At 35.4% G+C, this 15,878-nt stretch overlaps 2 protein-coding genes across 2 annotated transcripts; both read left to right on the top strand.

Moving 5' to 3' along the window:
* The first annotated feature begins 8,390 nt into the window (after positions 1-8,390).
* LOC138943609 (uncharacterized protein PF3D7_1120000-like) lies at positions 8,391-8,951 on the top strand. The gene has a single exon (XM_070314579.1). It carries the CDS (start codon positions 8,391-8,393, stop codon positions 8,949-8,951), a length of 561 nt encoding a protein of 186 aa, XP_070170680.1.
* Positions 8,952-12,073: 3,122 nt separating this feature from the next.
* LOC138943608 (uncharacterized) lies at positions 12,074-15,218 on the top strand. Its single transcript, XM_070314578.1, has 4 exons — positions 12,074-12,275; positions 14,026-14,103; positions 14,176-14,561; positions 14,721-15,218. The coding sequence occupies exons 1-4, from the start codon at positions 12,074-12,076 to the stop codon at positions 15,216-15,218; spliced, it is 1,164 nt and encodes a 387-aa protein (XP_070170679.1).
* Positions 15,219-15,878: the final 660 nt, after the last annotated feature.

The raw sequence follows: 15,878 nt of genomic DNA, 5'->3' as shown, positions 1-15,878 counted from the left end.
TTCTATCTTGTTTATATTATTTATAAATTCTCGAACAGTCGCGGAAATCGGCACTCGCCTTTGTAATACACCCCGCCGATTATGCTCCCGCGATAAGCATTCCCCGCACGCCTGACGTCAGTCCCCCGCGCCACCAAAATCCCTCTCCGCCCACGTGACGTCATGCCCCCTCGCCCGCGCGGTTTCCCCTCGCCCCGCATTCCCCTCGGAGGATCTGGCTTAGAACCGGCCTAGTAATACTACTTATGTTTTATTTACAGAGGAATAAAAGAGAATATATAAGAGAAAAAGGAGAAAAAAATATAGAAAAAGAATGTTTACATTATCAGTTTACATTATTGTAATTTATGTAGCGTTATATATGTATACGATACACAAATTTCTATATATAATATATAACTCTAATAATGTTAATTAAATATACATTTATAATAAGATAAAGTATTGTACTTACTTTGTCTCAGCTTTGTCGGCTTCATCTTCGTACGTTGGACGGTGTACGGTCTCAAGACAAATGATGATGTTCGGGCCGATTCCGAGCACATGCGCCGTTGCCACATGTCACAGTATCGAGAGAGAGAGAGAGAGAGAGAGAGAGAGAGAGAGAGAGCGTTCTCTCTCTCTCGAATAAGAAGCAAGCGAGATAGCTAACATGAAAGAGTTCCGAAGTCTTGCTCGCAAGGCTCGCTTTATCTATAATATAATCTCTCGCGTTATACAGGGTGTTAAAAAAGTCTGGAAACAGTCAAATATTTCGTAAACAATGTTTTCGTAAAATATAAATAATGTTTTTATGTATAAAATTAATTTAGCAATTATCTTATATTAAAAAAAAAAAAAAAATTTGCAAAAGAGTACCTGCGCATATTAGCGCAGGTACATATCCGGATGGTGCGGACGATGCGGGGACACATATCCAGATGATGCGGGCACATATCCAGATGATGCAGATGATATAGGAACTATGAGGATTGTACGGGGGGTATTATCTGCAGATAGCGGCGACTCACGCCTTACTCGGGATTCGAACCCGAGTCTATGCGGTAACAAACAAGCCTGCACTTAGCACATGCGGCTACTGATCGTACCGATATTTATTGTATCAATACTGTCATTTATGTTACACTTACATATGTACATAAATATGCATCAAATATGTATATAAATCATATCACACAACTTTATGGTTTGTATGAAAGATTTGCTGTCCCTGCAGTGAAAATTTGAAAGCCTCATCCGATAGCTGTGACTTGTCCAAATAAATATTTTAAAATTATTATTTTCTTATTTTATATATCCAAAAATAATTATGATACTTTAATGAAATTTTGGCGATTAAAATGACACGAAACACGACATAAATGGGATAATTTTTAGTCAATTATGTAATTAAAATTATGATTACTGATTTCATTAAAAATAATCCGATTTATGTCGTGTTTCGTGTCATTTTAATCGCAAAAATGTAATTAATCCATTACAATTATTTTCAAATATATAAAATGCGAAATACAAAAATTTTATTTTCTATAGTAAGATGACATATATACGTGAAAGATTACAGATAAAAGGAGTCACGCGAGCGAGGCTTCGGAACTCTTTCATGTTTGTCATCTCACTTATTCCTTCATTCTTTCTCGCTCTCGCTTTTGTCGACTCTCCAGTATCGGGGATCTTTCCTTATCTACAAAATATGTATGCAACACAGACATCTGTGCTCTAAAATTGCTTGTACGAGATAGAGCAGTAGAAATACAACATTTTTTCTGTCTCCACATATTTAACATAACGCGAAAAAGTTGGGTTTTATTGCTCTGTCTAAAATATGCATATGTCCCTGACTCTAATTATTCTACGTAATACTGTCGATAACGTAATTATAAAGCGTTGGTAATATACCGACTCTTTTAGTTACGTTTAGATGAGGGCGCTAACCCGTCGGAGTTCGCCCGTCGCTCCGATATCCTCTTAAGATTTTTATTTTATTTTTTTATTTTGTATTTAATTTTTAATTTTAATTCTGTACGCTGAGGATGTCCCCCCAAAAGGGCCGAAATGTCCGTGATTTTAATTTATTTTATTAATGTAATTTTTATAATAAATATCTCTGCGTCCTTAATACCGCGCTTGGCTCGTTATTGCCATTTTATATCGACATTCTCGATTTTAGTCATATGAGCCTTACATTCTTATTCTTATGTATGTAAAGAAAACCACTTCACTCATATATGAGCTTTTTCTTTAAGTTTGTCTTTGCCGCGCTGTCGACAAAGCCTACTAGATGTCACGACTGAGAATAGGGACATTTAATAAAAGGAGAGAGTGGGTTGGTATGAGGGTGAACAATAGACGCTTTCTTAAGGATAACATTTTCTATACTTGTTAAGATATAAAAAGACCTGAAATAAAGGCTTTAAATGTTGTTTCTTTCGTTTTACAGGTGAGTGAATCTTTTGTTAACAGACATTGTAATTAATTAAATGTTGTAAGTATTGTACATAAATATTACTTTCGTTTTACAGAGAAACGCAATTACGTCTTTGTTTCATTTTTTCCGATTAACCCAAAAGTGAAAACACATTATAAAACAACATTTTCTGCAAATATTTCACGAAACATGGAAAAATTGAGGTTTGATTTTGCTGTGAAACCGACTGCAGATGGAAAATCAAAGATCATATGCATAACCTCAATAACTACACCTGATGGACAGATTTTTGGAATACCAGCCGAAGACCAACCTGCAAATCTACACAAAGAAATTACAAATACTCCCAACTATGCCAAGATCAGAAAATCATTAAATAAAAGACATCAAACAAGAAAAATATGGATAACCTTGACAGAAGATATATCAAAAGTATATTTGGATGGAGAACAAAACTTACAGTTTAATGATCTTTATCTAGAAGGAATTTTGGAAAAAACAAATAGTGCTGAATCTATACCTAGTGGCTCAAATCAAACGTTGGAAAAACTGTTGGAAAAATTGCTTGAAGATAAACAAACAAAATCTGAAACTCAAAATTTAGGGAAAATTGCAAAGGATTTCATGATTGAGAAATTCACTGGCAGAAACTCAAATGCTTACCAGTGGATTAAGGATTTCAATAAAGAATGTGAACGTTTCCAAATCAACGAAGACAAAAAGAAAATTGAAATTTTAAAAGACTTTTTGGAATACTCCAGTGTAGATTGGTACAACTGCATGCTAATGAAACTTACATTGGAATCGGAATGGAACAGATGGGAGAAAAATTTTTGTGAGACGTTTGTAAACAAAGGATGGTCACCCATCAGATATGCTCTTGCCTTTAAATATCAAGCAGGTTCGTTACTTGAGTACGCTTTAAAAAAAGAAAAATTGTTACTAGAAGTAAGAAAATCAATTGATATTGGAACACTTATAGACCTTATAGCATTTGGCTTACCTAATTATGTGGCTGATAAAGTTGACAGAGAAACTTTACAAGGAACGGAAGATCTCTACAATGAAATAGGAAAATTGGAACACCTTGCCGGGAAGAATAAATACGATAAAAAAAGTATTATATATTCTGACACTAAATCCAAAAAAATTGAAGAAAAAAAACCATGCCAAATTTGTGTCAACGAGAAAAAAGGAAAACGTTACCATCTTGAAGAAAATTGCTGGTTTAAAGGGAAAAATCAAAAAGCAGTTATCAAAACTGTAAATAACTCGGAACTGGAAATTGAACTGAACGAGAAGAATCCAAAAAACTAGAGGTGCCACCATTAATACAAGTAAAATTACTATTAAATGATACTTTAAAAGTTTCTGGAATTTATGATTCAGGTTCAAATGTGTCATTAATTAATGCAAAATTATTGAAGATACAACCAAAAGAAATTACAAGTAATATACAAATGGTAAATTTGAAAACTATTAATGGTGAGAAGAAAACAAAAGGTATGGTAACATTAAAAATAAAAATCTACAATATGGAAAGAATTATGGATGTTTTTGTGGTAGATAATGAAAATTTTAAGTACGATTTTCTAATTGGTTTGGATTGTATCAAAGATTTCAAATTATTGCAAAATGAAGAATTGAAAATCATACAATGTAACAATCCAAAAGAAAAGAAAGAAACCTCAAATGAAGAGGATATGAAAAACAAAAATTACTCAAAACAAGAAACTAAACACATAAACAAATGTGAAATAAATTTTAATGAACATATAAACTCGGATGGATTTGAAATGTTAGTAAACCATCTAGATTTATATCAACAATCAGAAATTGATAAGTTAATAGAAAAATACAAACCAGTCTTTGCTAAGGATAAATATGACGTCGGTACTGTACGAGATTATGAAGCTCATATTGACTTGATGGTGGATAAATACTGTTACAAACGTCCATACAGATGCACAGCTGAAGATAGAAAAGAAATAGAAAATCAAATATCAAAACTATTAAAGGAAAATTTGATTGAGGAATCTTACAGCCCATTTGCTGCTCCAGTAACTTTGGCATATAAAAAAGAAGATGAAAAAAAAACAAGGTTATGTATAGATTTCAGAGAACTGAACAAAATTGTGGTCTCTCAATCACAACCTTTTCCGTTGATTGAGGATTTAATGGTAAAAACTGTAAATTGTAAATATTTTTCTACTTTTGACATAAATTCAGCATTTTGGTCAATTCCTTTGAAGATTCAAGATAAATACAAAACTGCATTTATTACACAAGAAGGCCATTTTCAATGGACATGTCTCCCATTTGGATTAAAGACTGCTCCAGCCATTTTCCAAAGAATATTGAGCAACATCATAAAAAAATACAAACTCTCTAGTTTTGCAGTAAATTTTATAGACGACATCTTAATTTTTTCGAAAACTTTTAAAGAACATATACTACATCTATCAAGACTACTAGAGGCAATACTAACAGAAGGCTTGAGACTAAAATTTTCGAAATGTAGTTTTGCAAATAACTACGCCAAATATTTAGGTCACATAATAGAAAACAATTCAATCAGACCTCTAAAAGATTATTTAACCGCTGTCAAAAATTTTCCAGTTCCAGAAACAAAAAAAAATATACGTCAATTCCTAGAAAAAATAAATTTTCATCATAAATTTGTACCACACAGTGCGATTATCCTGGACTCGTTACACAATTTACTACGGAAAGATGTGAAATTCATATGGTCCGAAAAATGTCAGGAATCATTTGATAAAATAAAAACATTGCTATGTTCAGAACCAATTCTGAATATCTTTGACCCTGAACTACCAATAAACATTTATACGGATGCTAGTATCAAAGGAGTGGGAGCGGTGTTGAAACAAGAAGATAAAAACGGGGACAATAAGCCAGTTGCTTATTTTTCAAAAAAATTAACTGAAGCTCAAAAAAAGAAGAAGGCAATATATCTAGAATGTCTGGCAATAAAAGAAGCAGTGAAATATTGGCAGCACTGGCTTATGGGAAAAGAATTTATGGTATACTCGGATCATAAACCATTAGAAAATATGAATATTAAGGCTAGAACTGATGAGGAACTAGGGGATTTGACGTATTACTTATCCCAATATAATTTTAAAATAAAATATAACCCAGGAAAATCAAACCAAGAAGCAGACTGCTTAAGCAGAAATCCAGTTCTAGAACCTTATGATAATACTGACGACTTTTTAAAAGTAGTAAATCTCATAAACCTAGAAGATATAAAAAATGACCAACACACAAATCTAGACCTACAAAATAGAAAACTTATATTGGAAAATGAAATTTACTACAGAAAGAATAAAAGAAGAAAGAAAATCATACTATCAGAAGAACTTAGCAAAATTTTAATAAAATGTCGTAACCCGACCAATTTCTTAATATATTAAAGAATAAAACAATAAAGTTAAACAGAAAAGTGTAAGAAAGAGCTGAGTAAAGCAAAGCATTAAAATTAGAAAAGAGATCAAGGAAAGATAATTAAGAAAGAGCAAAGTAATAAAAGGATATTAATAAAATAAAAGTAAGATACGTGACTAAAGAGAAGGAAGTCACGGTCAAGTTCGTGGAAGCTGAGTAAGCAGCTGATGAGACAGGCTGATAAGCGGAGCACGAGACATGCTCCGGTCAGGGACACCACACTCCTCCCCAATCAACGACCTAATTAATTAAGAGATATAATAAGCGCGAGATGCACCTCGCGAGCGGAAGAAAAAGAGACGACTCGAGAGAGACGACTCGCAGACTACTCGCTCGCTCAATATTATCGAAGTACCGTACGTATCGCGCCCGACTATTATAATCGCGAATAAGTGAAAGTGTATTAAATCTTGCAAAATATACTAAATTATACCTAACGTCCGGGAGTGTCTTATTTCGAGCGTGGATCCTAATCCTTTGGGCGTACAAATCCCAAAAGACCTCTTCCTTAGCGGCTAGAGGCACAACAAAAAGATGTCCACGATACCTACTGCCACATTGGGAGAACCCAGATGACAAATAAAATAACACCATTCTACACAGCAAAGAATATCATCGCAAACATCAAACAAACTTGTGATGAATGTGAAATTTGTATAAAAAACAAATCAAGGAGGAAGTCAAAATATGGCTTAATGTCACATTTAGGTCCAGCAACATGCCCATTTGAAATTATATCTATTGATACCATTGGAGGCTTTGGAGGATCACGGTCAACAAAAAAATACTTACATCTTCTGGTTGACCACTTCACAAGATATGCTTATATTTTCACATCAAGAAATCAAAGCTCCAATGATTTTATTAAACTAATAAAAAATGTGACACAAAGTTACAATATTGATATGATATTAACGGACCAATACCCTGGCATAAATTCCAAAGAATTTAAAGAATTTCTGAAGAAGGAAAACATAAGAATAGTTTTCACTGCGGTGGATACACCATTTTCAAATGGGCTTAATGAGAGGCTAAATCAAACTTTAGTAAATAAGATAAGATATAAAATAAATGAAAGTGAAAAAAAAAACAGCATGGTCTACTATTGCACAGAAATGTGTAGAAAAATATAACGAAACAGAACACACAGTCACGAAGTTTGCTCCAAAATACCTTTTAGAAGGCGAAAATGTGAATATTCTACCACCTGAATTAAAATCAAAATGTACAAAAGAAGATCTGAAAAGAGATAGGAAACTAGCTCTTGAAAACACAATAAAATCTCACAATTATAATAAAAAAATATTCGACCTGCATAGAGAAGAATACAAATTGGAAGTGGGAGACAGAGTCTACGTGGAAAACGGAAATCGACTAAACAGGAAGAAAATGGATGAATTAAGAATTGGACCATACAAAATTCTGAAAAAGATTTCAAGTTCAATCTATGAAGTTGATGCCGGACACAAGAAAGCGGAATCAAACCTCTACCACATTACAAAGCTAACTCCAGTGTTTGTTAGTAAATGAACAATTACGTACATTGTCATTTGTAATTGTTTCTTTCGAAGGGGGTAGATGTAAAGAAAATCACTTCACTCATATATGACCTTTTTCTTTAAGTTTGTCTTTGCCGCGCTGTCGACAAAGCCTACTAGATGTCACGACTGAGAATGGGGACATTTAATAAAAGGAGAGAGTGGGTTGGTATGAGGGTGAACAATAGACGCTTTCTTAAGGATAATATTTTCTATACTTGTTAAAATATAAAAAGACCTGAAATAAAGGCTTTAAATGTTGTTTCTTTCGTTTTACAGGTGAGTGAATCTTTTGTTAACAGACATTGTAATTAATTAAATGTTGTAAGTATTGTACATAAATATTACTTTCGTTTTAGGACTTCCGTTTCCGGTACGTAGAGTGTGACACGTGTGTATGTGGAAGGTGCTTTTTGACGGTGGTTGAGAGGAGAATTAGAGGGGCGACGAGAGAGAAGGGTTGAGTGAGAGCGAGTGGAGGTGAAAGAGCGAGTGAGGGAGTGAAGGGAGAACTGGGAGTGAGAAGGGAAGGGAATAAAAGGGCATTTACGAGCCGGCGGTTAGGGGCGAGTGGGCACGGAGTATAGAATAGGTAGAGCGGTAGACGCGACGGAGCGCTAGGGAAACAGCGCGCGATAGGGAAAAGTGGGGGTAGCGCTAGTGAGCGGCAGAGCACGAAGCAAAGAAAGTAGATAGAGGGGAAACAAAGACAGTCAAATAGAGAAGAGAAGGAGAGTATAGGTAGAGAAAAGGAAACAAAACAAGAAGTGGAAAAAGGGAAACAAGGAGAGATAAGCAGGGGAGAATGGAGAAAGGTGGGATAAAACAATCGAAAGAGAGAAAAGGAAGTGTAGGAGATATATCAGAGTTTTTGAAGAAGAAGAGAGAGAGAGGATAAGGAAGGAGAGGAGTCTATTTTTAGATCAAGTAAAATCATAGTAAGATCACCAAAAGCAATGGGGGAGAGAAAGGAGGAGGATAGAGAGGGATGGGAGAGGCAATTGAGGGAGGAATTAAGAAAGGACATAATAACAGGGGTAAAATTGCTAGGAGAAGAGATAAGAGAGGATTTAAGAGAGATCAAAAATGGTTTAGTGGGGCAAGGAGAAGGGATAAAAAAGGAATTGGAAAAGATAAGGGAGGAATTTAGAGAGAGGGAGAGGGAATGGGAGGAAGAGAGAAGGGAAATGAGAGGAAGGATAGAAAATCTGGAAAGGAAATTAGAAAAATGGATAAAGGAAGGGAAAGGAAGAGTAGGAGAGGAGGGCAAGGAGGGAGCAGGGGTAGTAGGAGAAGGTGAATTAGAAACAAAAATAAAGGTAATAGAAAGAAAATTAGAGCGGAAGAAACGAGAGGATAGAAAGAGAAATATAGTAATTAGAAGAGTAGAAGTGGAAAAAGGAGACGTAAGAGGAGGAGTAGAAAAGATCTTGGAAATGCTAGGAGTAGATATAAAAATAGAGAGTGTGAAAAGAATTGGAATAATGACGGAAGGAGAGAGAGGAAAGAAAGGTTAGATGGAGGCTCAGGGAGATAGCCAGGAAAGAGGAAGGAGAAGGAAGGAGGGTACGGATAGGTAATGGGGAATTGCAAATAGATGGCAAATGGTGGAAATGGAATAAGGAAGAGGAAATATTGAAAAGTGAAAGAGGGGAAGTGAAGGGGGAGAGAGTAGGTTATAGGAGAGAGAGACAGGGGGAATAAGGGGGAAGGTAGTTGAGAGGGGACTAGTAATAGAGACAGGGAAGAGGGAGGGGAGGACAAATGGGAGAGTAATAAGGGGAGGGAAGGAGAGGAGAGGGGGAACAGAGAGACGTGGGGGGGGCGGTAAGGAGGAAGAGATATGGAAGATGGCTTTCTGGAATGTAGCAGGTTTAAAAAACAAAGATAAGGGTTTTTGGGATAGGATTGGAGAGTGGGATGTCATAGTACTCATGGAGACATGGGTGGACGAGAAAGGATGGAGGGGAGTAAAAAACAAGTTGCAGAAGGATTTTAAATGGGGGGTACAATACGCGAGTAGAAAGAATAAAAAAGGAAGAGCAATGGGAGGAATGATAATGGGGATAAGAAGGGAAAGGGAAATGGAGATAGGAGAAATTGAAATGACGGAGGAAGGGATGATAACGGGGACATTGAAAAGAGGAGGGGAGGAATGGAGAATAGTGGGAGTATATGTAAACGAGGACTTAGAGAGGAAGATAGAGGGTTTAAAGAAGTGGATGGAAGAGAGAGAGGAGGAAGGAAGGAGAATAATAATAGGAGGTGACTTTAATGCCAGAACTGGAGAAATGGGAGGAAGGGTAAATTTGGGGGAGGAGGGGGAAATTGGAAAGAATAGGAACTCCAAAGATAAGAAGAGTAATAGGGAAGGGAGGAGATTGGTAGAGGTGCTAGAGGAAACTGGATGGAGTATAATAAATGGGAATATAAAAGGAGATGAAAAAGGAGAATACACGTATACCGGGGGGAGGGAAAACACGGTAATAGATTATGTATTAGGAAATGAAGGGATATGGGAAAAAATAGAAAGATTAGAGATAGGAGAGGACATAGACTCGGATCATCACCCGGTGATTTGCTGGATAAAAGGGGAAGACAGTTGGAAGAAGAAAAGGAAAGGGAGGCAGAAAGGCAGGAGAGGGGTTTGGAATGAGGAGGGGAGAGAGAAATTTAGGAGGAAAATAGGAGAAATAAATATAGGAGGGGAAGAAGGAGGGACGGAAGAGGAGATAGAGAAAATGAATGAAAGAATAAAGAAGGCCTTGGAAGAGAGCGAGAAGGGGGAAGGAAAGGAAGAGAAAAGAAAAGGGGGGTGGTGGGATAAGGAGTGTATAGAGAAAAAGAAGGAAGTAAGGCTGAAGTTGAGGAAATGGAGGAGAGGAGAAGAAGAGAGAGGAAGGTATAGAGAGGAAAAGAGAGAATACAAGGAGATGTGTGAAAGGAAAAAGAAAGAGGAGGGAGAGAGATTAATAAGGGAAGCAGGAGAGGCGAGAACGGAAAGTAAAGTATGGGAGATAGTTAATAGGGAGAGGAGGAAAAGGAAAGGAGTAGAGGAAGGGATACAGATGAAGGAATGGAAGGAGTATTTTATGGGGTTATTAGGAGGAGTAGAAAAAAGAGTTCGGAGAGGAAGAGGGGGAAGGAATAGAAGAGAGATGGAAAGGGAAATAGAGTGGGAAGAAATAAATAGAGTTATGAGTAATTTAAGGTTAAACAAAGCTATGGGGTTGGATAATATACCAAATGAAGTATGGAGATACGGGGGAGAAGATATAAGAAAATGGGTATGGGAAACGTGTAATAAGGTATGGAGAGGAGAGGGATGGCCAGAGGGATGGAAGGAAGGGATAATAGCACCGATTGTGAAAAAAGGAGAAGGAGATAAAGTAACGGATTATAGAGGAGTGACGCTTATGTCAACGATGTATAAAATATACACATCGATTCTGGCAGAAAGGTTAAGAGAGGAAGTAGAAGAGAAAGGTATAATACCAGAGAATCAGACAGGATTTAGAAAGGGAAGAGGGGTGATGGACAATATATATGTATTGAATTATCTGGCGCAAAGACAGATTAGCAGGGAGAAAAAGAAATTAATAAGTGTGTTTATAGACTTGAAAGCGGCTTTTGACTCAGTAGACAGGGGAGTGCTGGTAAGAGCCTTAAGGGAAAAAGGGGTTAGAGAGGGACTGATAGAAAGGATAGAAGAGGTGATAGGGGAGACAAAGAGTAGAGTGAGGATAGGAGAGGAAATAATTGAAGAATTCTGGACGGGTAGAGGAGTGAGACAGGGTTGCCCATTAAGTCCGATATTATTTAACATAGTAATAGCAGATATGGAGGAGGAAATTGCCAGGGGAATTTGGGGTGGAGTTAAGTTGGGAGAGGGGAAGATATTCTCCATGGCATATGCAGACGATATAGTGCTGTTAGCGGAAGAGGAAGATGAGATGAGGGCAATGTTAGCAAGGACGAAAAGATATATGGACAATAAGAGACTGGAGGTGAACGTATTGAAAACAAAGGTCATGGTATTTAGAAAGGGAGGGGGTAGGAGAAAAAGAATAAAATGGATGTGGAAAGGGAAGAAGATAGAGGAGGTTAAAGAAATGAGGTATTTAGGATACGTGTTTCAGGCAAATGGTAGACAGGAAGGGCATGTAAAAGACAGGGTAAGGAAGGCGGTGGGAATTATGGGGCAAGTATGGAGTATAGGAAAGAGAAAATTTGGAAAAGATATAGGGAAGAGGATCTGGCTTTTTGATGTATTAGTTTGGACGGTGTTAAGTTATGGAGCGGAGGTATGGGGCTGGAAGGAGAGGGATAGAGTAGAGAAGGTAGAAGAAAGATTCTTAAAGTGGTTACTAGTGGAGTAGACAGGAAAACACCAGGATACATGGTAAGGGAGGAATTAAAAAGAGATAAACTTAGAAGTAGGGCGGCAAGACGAGCATGGAATTTCGAAAAAAGACTAGAAGAAGGGAAAGGAGGGGGTTTAGCGAAGGAGTGTTTGGAAGAAATCAAGAAAAGATCAGAAAAGGAGAGAGGAGTATCGGAATGGGAGAAGGAAAGAGAGAGATATTTCAGTGAAAAAGGGCTAGAGGAATTGGCATGGAATAGAGAGGGAGAGGGAGGGATGATAGAGTATGAGGAAGTAGAAAGGAAAGACAAGGAGTTACAGAGGGAGGAGAGAAAAGAAAGAATAGAGGAGTCGAGGTTTAATAGATGGTACAAGAGAATAAAGAGTGAGGGAATACCAAAGTATTTAAAAAAGGGTTGGTCGGAGAGGAGGTGGGGAAGGGTGACAAGATTTAGGCTAGGTAATGAAATGAGGGAAAGTAGGTATTGGGAAAGTGAAGAGAAAAAAGTATGTAGGGTGTGTAATAGGGAGAGAGAGACATGGGAACATGTATGGGAGGGATGCGGGAGAGGAGAAGGAGAGGGGGAGGAAAGCTGGCAAGAGGCGGTGGAAAGAATATTAGGAGAGGAAGGGGAGGGGGAAGAATGGATGAAGGAAGTATTGAGGAGAAGGGAGGATAAGGCAGAGGGGAGGGAAGAGGAGGAAGAGAGGGAGTGAAAGAATGAGAGAGAGTGATTGAGAAAGGAAGGAAGGAGGAGAAAAGGTGAAGTAAAGGATTAAAAACCGGAAGCGGAGGTCCAAAATAGATGAAGAAGGGTTAGGAATTTAGCGTGTGTGTGTGTATAGGCAGGAAGGAAAGATAGAATAAGGATAGCATAAGTTAGGTTAAGTAGTTTAAGTAGTATAAGTTAGATTAAGGAAATGTATGTGATAAGCTAAGGGATGTAAATATTTATAACCCCTTTGGGGAACAATAAAGATATTCTATTCTATTCTATTCTATTACTTTCGTTTTACAGAGAAACGCAATTACGTTTTTGTTTCATTTTTTCCGATTAACCCAAGAGTGAAAACACATTATATGTATGATCTTGGAATTTCTCCATCACCAGTTGTATAAAAAACAGCAACAACTTAGTTCTCTGAACATTATATCGACGTCGATCCATACCTGATCTTAATGTAAATAATGATTGTAATTCCGGTAATAATTCATTAGATTCCATTTCTAAACGCCGTAGATTTTCTAATTCCTCATCCATCACTTGATAAGATTGAGCAAATACGTTAATTTCTTACATTATTCTTACATTCAAGATTTTGTACAATTTTAAAATCTAAATATGAATTTTGATTAAGATGATAATCTATCGCTTCATTTGAATCCACAATAAAAAGTTGACCATAAGTAGGACTTCCATTTTGTGCATGTAATGCATGTAATGCTGTATTAATTTGATAATAACTCTGGCCTTGTATTTTGAAACAATATGGACCGGGTCGTCTATCTTGAAAATTAATTAAATTAGTGTTAAATGATGCAAATGAAAACGAACTATTGTATTATAACTACAAATATATTGAAAAAAAACATATTTTACATGACCATCGAATAAACTACGAATAAATTGAGGAAGCTCAGGCAATGGTTGCAAATACATTGCGCCATGATTACAGCAATCGTGAAAAGAATTTCCTCTATTAGATATTCTTTCAGATGCAAAATGTTTTACGTTGCAATGAACACAAAACATATTCACAGAACGAATATAATATTCAATAATATTATTAATTAACATTGTATTATTATTATTATTATTATTTAAACGAGGCTGATTTTTCTGCCGTGATCGATAACGAGATTGACTTTCCCCGATATTTTGAATCAATAAAAATCGTAACGCGATAATACTTAACGGAACATATATTAGTTGCTTTCCATTTACATCAAAACTCAGATAATTCTCACTTGTGACGTCATAACTCAGTTGAATGCACGTTCATTTTGATGCTAGCAAGTGAGATTCAACTGAGTTTTTACGTAGTTTCTGCACACGATCGAGACCGTGTGCTTTAGTGAGTTTAATAGACTCACATTAAAAGTGAGGTTATGAATCTGTATTGTTATGCGATAGCTTTGTTACCAAAATAAGCAGGTAAGTACAAAATGACATAAAATAATTGTAAATAATTATTGATAGTAAATAATCTTGTAAATAATCTTTTAGTTATGTCGTATCTTTTATTGCGAACAGAAGATGGATGGATCACTAATAATGATGGTGATTTTTATGTGGAAGATACCGGTAAGTATTGTGGAATAAAGAAACTATGTGCAATATTATTCTAATGTATTTAATGTAGTTAATGTATTTTAGAGCAAAAATGCAGAATGTGGGTTCCAAATAATTTAATAGGATTTCATGAAAACAATGAAGCATATTTTAAAAATCAAGGAAGTGATAACAACATTAAAAGAACTATAAAAATTATTAATATAAGCCACGAGTTTAAAGAAACAATTATAAGCGAAGTTGAAAATTTCTATGAAAATTCATTCCAGTCTGAAGGAACAAGTAGTGTGATCGAAGTTGAAAATGTAGACGCTACGAAGACAAAAGAAAAAAGAAATATCTGGTCTGTAAATGAAACTCGTGCCTTAATAGGAACTGTAGAAGCACGTTATGATGATATGCATCATGTACATAAAAGAAAAAATTTTTGGTCGGTTGTTAGTGAAGAACTTGGTAGTCAAAATATTGAAGTAAGTGAAATTATTTATATAATTAATGTTAATAATAAAAAAGCAATTAAATTTTGTTTTATTGTTTTTGCTCTTTCAAACGATTGCTTTGTGAGTGTCTGAATTATATTTATTTCATGTTTAACATAATGACCCTAAAATATTTCCTTTAATTTTTAGGTTTCCGAATTGGCATGCAAAAAAAAGTGGCAAAATTTAGTGCGTACCTATAAAAATACAAAGGATGTACAATCTAAAACGGGAAGAGGTCCTGTGAAATTCACTTTTTACAATAGATTGGATGAGTTATTGGGCGATTCACCATCGAGTGCAAGCCCACATTCATTAGATGTTGACGAATTGCAATCGCAAGTCGAACTAACACTGAATTTCGATTCTGACACCAGCTCAGAAAGACCTTCATGTTCCAATGATTCATCTTGTACGCAAAAAAGAAAAAATCCATCAATGGAACTAGTAAAAGTAAAAAAGAAATTTTTTGAAGAAAAAATGGAGAAACTCCAGGAAAAAGAAATCAACAGAAAACTTTATGTTGAAGAAAGCTTGAAATACAAAAAAGAAAAGCTAGATCTATATAAAGAAAAACTGGAAATGGAAAAGAAGAAAATAAAGGCATTAAAAGACTTACAGAAGATTTTGAAAGAAACAAATACATAAAATACTAATAATCAGTACTACAAACGTTCAATCGAAGGTTGACTCTCAGTCAAGTCCTCACATTATTTTTGAGTTCGTACTAGAAACTTTTAGTAATCAAAAAATATTTTACTCTAGTAATAGCATACGCAGAGTGCTATTGTATTGTATTTATTTTTTTTGTTTATTTAATTTATTTTTGTTTTGTTTTTGTACAAAATGTCTGAAAAGAAAGACTAAAGGAGATTTATGTTTATGTTTCTTGTTTATTAATAAAACCGTTAGTTATGTTAAAATAAAATTTTTATTTATTGTCAAATTTTCTTAAATATACATATTTAAATAAACATTGTTGCAAAAATTTCTCTTCTAGAATTCTTTTCATTTATGCCACTAATTCTTGCTGCATCTGTCATATTCTCATCATTATTATCATTGACATCGACATCAAATTCATCATCATCCTGATTGTCCAAACAAATATTATGTAGCACAGCAGCAGCTATTATGCATTTTACTACAAACTTTAAATTATCATTTTCAAAATATTTTAGTCTCTTAAATCTTCCCTTTAAAAGCCCAAAAGCATTTTCAATTACAATTCTAGTTGCGGAATGGCGGTAATTGAATATTTTTTGATTTTCAGTTAGGTTGCCATTGTCTTTAAATGGACAGATCAAC

Source organism: Polyergus mexicanus, unplaced genomic scaffold (genome assembly GCF_030449975.1).
Source record: "Polyergus mexicanus isolate NDT 795.1 unplaced genomic scaffold, iyPolMexi1.0 SCAF_28, whole genome shotgun sequence".
Taxonomy (NCBI): domain Eukaryota; kingdom Metazoa; phylum Arthropoda; class Insecta; order Hymenoptera; family Formicidae; genus Polyergus; species Polyergus mexicanus.
This window is presented reverse-complemented; position numbering and strand designations above follow the sequence as displayed.